General features: G+C 54.3%; 2 protein-coding genes across 2 annotated transcripts in view; one reads left to right on the top strand and one right to left on the bottom strand.

Annotated features, from left to right (window-relative positions):
- TROAP (trophinin associated protein) overlaps positions 1 to 6,350 on the top strand; it is a 9,691-nt gene extending 3,341 nt beyond the window's left edge. The window contains exons 5-17 of the mRNA XM_011936182.1: positions 363 to 520; positions 608 to 745; positions 938 to 1,020; positions 1,533 to 1,585; positions 2,075 to 2,196; positions 3,469 to 3,597; positions 3,690 to 3,773; positions 3,922 to 3,981; positions 4,383 to 4,517; positions 4,670 to 4,999; positions 5,081 to 5,561; positions 5,837 to 6,030; positions 6,192 to 6,350. Of these exons, the coding sequence (XP_011791572.1) occupies positions 363 to 520; positions 608 to 745; positions 938 to 1,020; positions 1,533 to 1,585; positions 2,075 to 2,196; positions 3,469 to 3,597; positions 3,690 to 3,773; positions 3,922 to 3,981; positions 4,383 to 4,517; positions 4,670 to 4,999; positions 5,081 to 5,561; positions 5,837 to 6,030; positions 6,192 to 6,239 (2,015 nt within the window). The 3' untranslated portion in view covers positions 6,240 to 6,350. The remainder of the gene's footprint in view (positions 1 to 362; positions 521 to 607; positions 746 to 937; positions 1,021 to 1,532; positions 1,586 to 2,074; positions 2,197 to 3,468; positions 3,598 to 3,689; positions 3,774 to 3,921; positions 3,982 to 4,382; positions 4,518 to 4,669; positions 5,000 to 5,080; positions 5,562 to 5,836; positions 6,031 to 6,191) is intronic.
- A 1,293-nt stretch (positions 6,351 to 7,643) lies between these two features.
- Positions 7,644 to 8,295, bottom strand: part of C1QL4 (complement component 1, q subcomponent-like 4) — a 15,468-nt gene continuing 14,816 nt past the window's right edge. The window contains exon 7 of the mRNA XM_011936291.1: positions 7,644 to 7,839. Within this exon, the coding sequence (XP_011791681.1) occupies positions 7,660 to 7,839 (180 nt within the window). The 3' untranslated portion in view covers positions 7,644 to 7,659. The remainder of the gene's footprint in view (positions 7,840 to 8,295) is intronic.

Raw genomic sequence — 8,295 nt, 5'->3', positions numbered from 1 at the left:
GTGATCTGCCCGTCTCAGCCTCCCAAAGTGCTGGGATTACAGGAGTGAGCTACCATGCCCAGCCAATTTTTGTATTTTTTTAGTAGAGACAGGGTTTTGCCATGTTGGCCAGGTTGGTCTCAAACTCCTGACCACAAGTGATCCGCCTGCCTCAGCCTCCCAAAGTGCTGGGATTACAGGTGTGAGCCACCACGCCCAGCCATCTATTTCTTAAAAAAAAAAAAAAAAAAAAAAAAGCCAAATTCAATTGAATGAGTCTCTTTTGCTCACCTTGTACCTCAAAGTGACTATGCTAGGGTCCCTATTCCCCTCACCTGTCCCCCTTCCTGTTCCTTCTTACCTTTCCTTCTCTTTCCTTGCAGAGGCTCCAGGGACCATAGAGTTTGTGGCTGACCCTGCAGCCCTGGCCACCATCCTGTCAGGTGAGGGTGTGAAGAGCTGTCACCTGGGGCGCCAGCCTAGTCTTGCTAAGAGAGTACTGGTTCGAGGAAGTCAGGGAGGCATCACCCAGAGGGGCCAGGTAATGAAACAGGATGTGAGGAGGCCAGGCTGGGGGCGCTGAGGTGGGCATCCTGAGCTGTGCTGACAGCCTCTGTTGGTGTCCCAGGGTGTTCGGGCCTCTGCATATTTGGCCCCCAGAACTCCCACCCACCGACTGGACCCTGCCAGGGCTTCCTGCTTCTCAAGGCTGGAGGGACCAGGACCTCGAGGCCAGACTTTGTGCCCCCAGAGGCTACAGACTCTGGTGAGTGCCCTTGAGAGGCCTGATACTTGGTGCTTCTGGGAGCTCCTTCCAGGGACAAAGCTGGCCTTTGGGAGAGGAGGTACCTCATGATGAGGCAAGGGATCCCATTGGGGGAGATGGGGTTGGTGGTGAGGCCTGAGAGTTTAGGGTCCACCTCTGATTCCGTTTTCATCTCTTGCTCCTGTGGATCAGATTTCACCTTCAGGACCTTCCTTTCACCCTTCCACTCGCCCCAGTTTCCAGGAGCTAAGAAGGGAGACAGCTGGCAGCAGCCGGTGAGAAAGGAGAGGGTGTGGGAGAAGGTCATCTGGAAAAGAATGAACCAGTGTCTGATACAGGAGTCCCCCAGAGTTGGGGCCTTCCAGTAGCTTTAGGACTCCCCACCAACTCTGAAGGGGAAGCAAGAAACCTGTGATTACCCGGGATGAGCCCTTGGGATAGGGTTCAGGCCTTCACAGGCAGGCCTCAGTGTGACATCAGTTTCCTCAAGTCATGGGGGGACAGGGAGGACAGAAATGTGCTGTCTTTTTTCTTTAGTGGCTAGAGTATAGACTATGGCAATAAATGGGATTTGGGTTTATATCCTAACTCTTACCACTTACTAGTTGTGCAAGCTTGCCTTCACCTCTCTGAGCTTTGGTTTCTTTGTCAAGTGAGAATAACATTTGTATCATCATTAGAAATTGTCATGAGAATGAAATGACATGATGTTTGTAAAGCACTTAGCACATGTCCAGCTCATACTTGGTACTCAGTGACTGCTGGCTACTGTCCTTATTGTTATCAGGACTTCAGTGAGCCAGGCCTCAGGATTGCTCCTGGAGACCCCAGTCCAGCCTGGTGAGTGTGTCTGACTGTGGGGAGAGCACAGGGGCAGTTGGGCTGCCTGAAGCAAGGAACAAGATCAGATAAAACTCAGCAGGCTGAGAGGGAGCATGAGAAAGTGGGAGGCTGGGAGGCTAGGTCAGAAGGAGAAGAAGAAGAGACCTTCTAGGTAGGCCAGAGGTTGGCACAGTTGCACTTGTGTCAAAGGAGATGGTCTCCATTTCGGCCCTCTCTCTGCCACTTCCTGCAAGATTTATCTTCCACTCACAGTTTATCCCCAGCCCCTAAGTGCCATCACCACATCCCCAGCCTACTCAGACGTTCAGATTAGTAAGTGTTTACTGAGATAGTGTTGGGTGTTGAGGGGCTGCTGGATGGGTTCCTGTCCCTAATAGTGCAATGGGGGCTATAAAACTAATATACCTTCTTCAGAAGTTGTAGAACCCTGTGCCAGACTTTGGTGGGTGTTCTAGAGTCTACAACAAATGTCCCGTTCCTTCCTAGCTTTCTCTCTCCCTAAAGGAGAACATGAGGTTGTCACTCACTCAGATGAAGGAGGTGTGGCCTCTCTTGGCCTGGCCCAGCGAGTACCATTAAGAGAAAACCGAGAAATGACACATACCAGGGTGAGATGCGACTCTCCTGGGATGGTGGGTGGGAGGTGCAGGAGATGCTTGGGAGAATTTCGCAGCAGCAGCCAACACTGAGAATTGTAGGTAGAGCCAGGCAGTCTTGGGCCTCAGGATGTTATTGGGTAGGTTTACCCCAGATGCACCCAGTCCCTCTCCAATGTGAAACTGACCTCTCTTTATCAAATGTCTAGGGCCTGGGGTGAAAGATCATATTTGTATCACCATCAGATCAGTGCTAAGGGTGAGACAGATCTGCCACTTGTCAGCCAAAAGCATTCATCCCTTCGCTCCACAAATATTTACTGAGTAGCACCAGCCTACTGAGTGCCAGACCGTGTTCTAGGCTCTGGACATACAGCAATAAACAAGTTCATATTCCAGAAGGGGGAGACAAGAAATAAACACATATATAAAATAGTGTCTCAGATGACTGTAAGTTCTCTATAAAAATAAAAAATAATAAGGCACTAAAGGGGAATTGGGAGCAGGGGAGTTGGTGCTGCAATTTAAAATAGATTGGTCAGGGAACTCTTATTGAGAAGATGATGTTTAAGTGAAGACCAGGGGTTGGAGGAGGAGTGAGATATGTTGATATCTGGGGGAAGGAATATTCCAAGCCAAGAGAACTGAAGAGGCAAAGGCCCTGGGAAGGGAATGTGCCTGGCATGTTTGAGGATCGGCAAAAAGGAGAGGCCAGTGAGATTGAAGCAGAGTAAGGAGAGCGGTAGGAGATATGGTTTTAGTGATAACACGATCAGATTGGGTAAGGAATTGTACACCAGTGTAAGTCCTTGGCTTTTCTTGGAAGTAGTGGGAAGCCATGGGGAGAGGGGTTGATCAAGAAAGTGGCATGATTTGACTTAGGTCTTTTTTTTTTTTTTGAGACGGAGTTTCACTCTTGTTGCCCAGGCTGGAGTGCGATGGCACGATCACCACTCATCACAACCTCCGCCTCCCAGGTTCAAGTGATTCTCCTGCCTCAGCCTCCTGAGTAGCTGGGATTACAGGCATGCACCGCCACGCCTGACTAATTTTGTAGTTTTAGTAGAGACAAGGTTTCTCCATGTTGGTCAGGCTGGTCTCAAACTTCCGACCTCAGGTGCTCTGTTCTCTTTGGCCTCCCAAAGTGCTGGGATTACAGGCCTGAGCCACCATGCCTGGCTTAACTTAGGTCTTAAAAGAATCATGCTGGCTGCTGTAGTGAGAACAAGATATAGGAAGACAAAGGGGGCAGGGATCACTCTTCCACCTTTTTCTTCTTCACAGGACAGCCGTGACTCCCACCTGATGCCCTCCCCTGCCCCTGTGGCCCAGTCCTTGCCTGGCCATGTGGTGCCGTGTCCATCACCCTTTGGACGGGCTCAGCGTGTACCCTCCCCAGGCCCTCCAACTGTGGTTTGTGTCAACAACTGGGGGCTGGGCAGGGGCAGAACTGTCTGGCCAGAGATCCTTGCTAGGTCTGCTAAGCCACCCACCTCTCTCCCCAGACCTCATATTCAGTGTTGCGGCATCTCACCATTCAACCTAAAACCCGATTCACGCCCATGCCATCAACCCCCAGAGTTCAGCAGGTAAGAGAGGGCATGGGGAGGTGGCTGGCATAAGCCACAGCTAGGGGAGAAAGGAGATGGATGTGTACAGGAGAGAGAAGACAAGCAAGGGGAGGTTGAGTGCCACCTGTGGGTGTCAGGCCTTGCTGACATCTCACTTCTGTGCCAGGCCCGGTGGCTAAGTGGTGTTTCCCCTCAGTCCTGCTCTGAAGATCCTGCCCTGCCCTGGGTAAGTATCAGAAGGCTCTCCCTACTGAGATTCCTTGCCCTGTGCTGCCAGCCTGGAGGCCCAGGAGTTTGAGACACATGTGCTTTCTGGGCCAGGCATGATGGCTCACACCTGTAATCCCAGCACTTTGGGAGGCTGAGGTGGGAGGATTGCTTGAGCCCAGATCTTTGAGACCAGCCTGGGCAACATAGTAAGACCCTGTCTCTACTAAAAATTTTAAAAATTAGAAAATGCTCTCTGGAAAAGCTGCCTATCTCCCTGCTTCTCTGCTGCCCCTCCTAATGTACATCTAGGGCCTCTCAGTTAGGGGCTTTAATCCATTCCTCATGAGGGTAGGACTCAGGCTGGTCTTTCTCCTGCCCCATCCTGGCTTTCTTGTGTGCCTTGTTCCTTGGTGACAGGAGCAGGTTGCCGTCCGGTTGTTCGACCAGGAGAGTTGTGTAAGGTCACTGGAGGGGTCTGGGAAACCACCTGTGGCCACTCCTTCTGGACCCCACTCTAACAGAACTCCCAACCTCCAGGAGGTGAAGATTCAAGTGAGTCTGTGTGGGCAACGGCTTTGATGTCTATTGAACAGTGACTGGGGCTGAGGAAGAAGGAAGAGATGGGGGGTCAGGAATAGGACAGTGTAAGTAGACTACTGAATGCACATCTTGATGTCACACTGGGGTGCTCTCTCCCACCACAGCGCATCGGTATCCTGCAGCAGCTGTTGAGACAGGAGATAGAGGGGCTGGTAGGGGGCCAGTGTGCCCCCCTTGATGGAGGCTCTTCTCTGGATATAGTTGAACTTCAGCCCCTGCTGACTGAGATTTCTAGAACTCTGAATGCCACAGTGCATAACTCTGGGACTTCCCACCTTCCGGGACTGTTAAAACGCTCAGGGCTGCCAAAGCCCTGCCTTCCAGAGGAGTGCCGGGAACCACAGCCCTGCCCTCCAGCGGAGCCTGGGCCCCCAGAGGCCGTCTGTAGGAGTGAGCCTGAGACACCAGAGCCCTCCCCCCAGGAACAGCTTGAGGTTCCAGAGCCCTGCCCTCCAGCAGAACCCAGTCCCCTTCAGCCCAGCACCCAGCTTGAAGTACCAGAGCCCTCCCGCCAGGAACAGCTTGAAGTACCAGAGCCCTGCCCTCCAGCAGAACCCAGGCCCCCAGAGTCCTGCTGTAGGAGTGAGCCTGAGACACCAGAGCCCTCCCGCCAGGAACAGCTTGAGGTACCAGAGCCCTGCCCTCCAGCAGAACCCAGGTCCCCAGAGTCCTGCTGTAGGAGTGAGCCTGAGACACCAGAGCCCTCCCGCCAGGAACAGCTTGAGGTTCCAGAGCCCTGCCCTCCAGCAGAACCCAGTCCCCTTCAGCCCAGCACCCAGGGGCAGTCTGGACCCCCAAGGCCCTACCCTAGGGTAGAGCTGGGGGCATCAGAGCCCTGCACCCTGGAACATAGAAGTCCAGAGTCCAGTCTACCACCCTGCTGCAGTCAGCGGGCTCCAGCAACCACCAGCCTGATCTTCTCTTCCCAACACCCGCTTTGTGCCAGCCCCCCTATCTGCTCACTCCAGTCTCTGAGAACCCCGGCAGGCCAGGCAGGTAAGGAGTTGGCTGGGAAGGAGTGTGAACACAAGAGGTACTCAACTCACTGTGAGTTGCACCCCTGCCCTGCCCCACCCCTGCTCCAGGCAATCCCATGCTTCCACACCTTCCACCCTGGCCCAGCCTGGCTCTCCCTCAGGAAGGGGGGGGGGGCTGCACTTCCAGCCCTGTGCTCCTAATTGGCTTGGCCGTTGGTGGGGGAGGAGGAAAGGACAGTACATGGTGGAAGTATGGGACCCCAGACCGCCCTCTAAATTCTCCATGCCCCTCAGGCCTCAGCAGTCTGGCCCCTCGAACCCTAGCCCTGAGGGAGCGCCTCAAATCGTGTTTAACCGCCATCCACTGCTTCCATGAGGCTCGTCTGGATGATGAGTGTGCCTTTTACACCAGCCGAGCCCCTCCCTCAGGCCCCACCCGGGTCTGCACCAACCCTGTGGCTACATTACTCGAACGGCAGGATGCCCTGGTGAGACTCCAACCCACAGCCCAGCTGTGGCTGCACAGTGAGCCTGATGGGAGGTGGGGAATGGGGACAGGGGGCCACCTGGGCTCCTTCACAGAGAGGTCAGCAGGAAGGCTTGGCTACAGTGCAAGGTTGGCTGGGCTGACAAGGTCTTCTCTCTCCAGTGTTTCATTCCAGTTGGTTCTGCTGCCCCCCGGGGCTCTCCATCATGAGACAACCACTCCTGCCCTACCGTGCTTCTTCCTTTTAGCCCTTATTTATTGTCGGTCTGCCCATGGGACTGGGAGCCGACCACTTTTGTCCTCAATAAAGTTTCCAAAGTATCCACCTGTTTAGCTAATGAGTTCTAAGTGTCCAAACAGGCCAGCTACTGCTGTCACTCTCCCATTGCCCACAGGGTGGCAGTGTCCTCCAGTTCAGAGGGCAGCGCTGGGCTCTTGGGATCCCCCAGGCTCTCATCCAGAAGCCAGTCCTGAATCCTGAAAGGGAAGGAAGGAACTCACTCCTGCCTAGCCCACCCTCTTGCAAGCTCTGAGCATCCCACTCCTGCCAAGCCCACTCCTAAGCTCTGTAAATATGTTGGGGAGCAATTGGAACCGCTGTTCCCCTTGCTTTTTGAGATCAGTCCCACTTAACCTACAGGAGCCCTAGACTACTCCTTCACCCCCTAGAGCTCCTTTTCTAGAACTCTCTGCATGCACTGGGCAGAAGAGCAGAAGCACCAGACCCAGACCTTTGGAATCTTCCCTTGTTAGGTTGCTGTCTCCCTCCACCTACAACGTGAGGCCCCAAAGCTTTCCTGAAACTGAGACCATCCCTCTTCCTCCCCATAGCAGAGTGGAAGCACACACACACACACACACACCCCTTTTCTCAGGCCTTGCCTGGAATTAACTAAAACTTTGCCTCTGGCAGGGACTGACAGCACAGTAGGACTCCTTTAGAGGAATGAGGGAAAGGGTCAGCCACTTTCCCCCCAGTCTATGCACCAAGTTAAGCAGCCACACACAATTCCCCAACCTCACTTTATTGGAAGAGGCAGCAGCAGCTGTAGCCCTGGGGCCTAGTCCGGATAGGGGGGAATGGAGACTGTACAGAATGCGTTTTAAATGCCAGGAAAGAATTCACTGGTTCCTCCAGTTCACAGGAAGGCTGCCAAGGCTGGAGCCTGAGCCTGAAAGTGGAGATGAAGGGAGGAGAGGGTGGCGAGAGAAAGTTGTCGTGACGGAGAACCTGCGCTACCCTGTCTTAATGTCTTCTCTTGCCTAAATGGGCTCCTCCTGTTTCTGTTATTTCCCTCGCAAGCTGCGGGGCTTCCTTCCGGTTTTCTGGGCCTCTGAATCCCGCTAGTAAAACTGCTCCCCATCTCTGTACAAAAGAGAGAGCCACGACCTCTGCCCCTCTGGGGTCCAGGGCGCACTTGGGTGCGGGTGATCCCTCCGGAAGTCGCTCTGCTCCTCCGGCCGCGTCTCCTCCTCTTTCCGGCCACTTATACCCTTGAGCACCAGGAGTTCACCCATTTAGGCCGCCTCCAGGAACGGGAGGGTCCACCCCACCACCAGGCTCTTAAAGGGTGGGGTGGCGCCTCGGGTGGGGCGGGCTGGAGGTGGGTGAGGACGGGGCGGGGCCGGCTCAGTCGGGGTAGATGATGAAGCCGGAGAAGGTGCTGTACTTGTTGGTGTTGCCGCCGTGCACCTTCCCGCCGTCCAGCTTGATGAAGACCTCGTCGCCCACGTCCAGGTGCAGAATGACGCTGTTGCTGGCGTAGTCGTAGTTCTGGTCCGCGTCCTGAGCAATGGCGCTGGCCCGGACCTATGGAGGGAGAAGAACCCCCTCATGCTCGGTGTGGAGCTGGGGTGACAGGAGGGGTCGGGGCGGCTGGGCGTGCGAAGGCGGCAGCGCAGCCGCCGCAGGGGCTGGGGAGGACCAGGAAGGAGGGTAGGACATCGCGGAGTTGCTCCAGCGCTGCCATTCACTAGCTGTGTGACGCGGAGCAAATTCCACGCCTTTTCTGGACCTCAAATTGATCTATACAGTGAGGGATAATAATAGAACCCACCTCATAGGGTGTTAGGATTAAGTGAATTACTACGTGCGAAGTGTGTTCAGAACAGTGGTTTGCTTTTTTTTTTTTTTTTTTGAGATGGAGTTTCGCTCTTCTTGCCCAGGCTGGAGTGCAATGGCGCGATCTCAGCTCACTGCAACCTCCATCTCCCGGGTTCAAGCTATTCTCCTGCCTCAACCTACCTAATAGCTGGGATTACAGGC

Source organism: Colobus angolensis, unplaced genomic scaffold (assembly GCF_000951035.1).
Source record: "Colobus angolensis palliatus isolate OR3802 unplaced genomic scaffold, Cang.pa_1.0 Scaffold151, whole genome shotgun sequence".
In the NCBI taxonomy this organism is placed as follows: domain Eukaryota; kingdom Metazoa; phylum Chordata; class Mammalia; order Primates; family Cercopithecidae; genus Colobus; species Colobus angolensis.
Note: the sequence above shows the minus strand (reverse complement) of the source record. Positions and strands in the feature narration are given on the sequence as shown.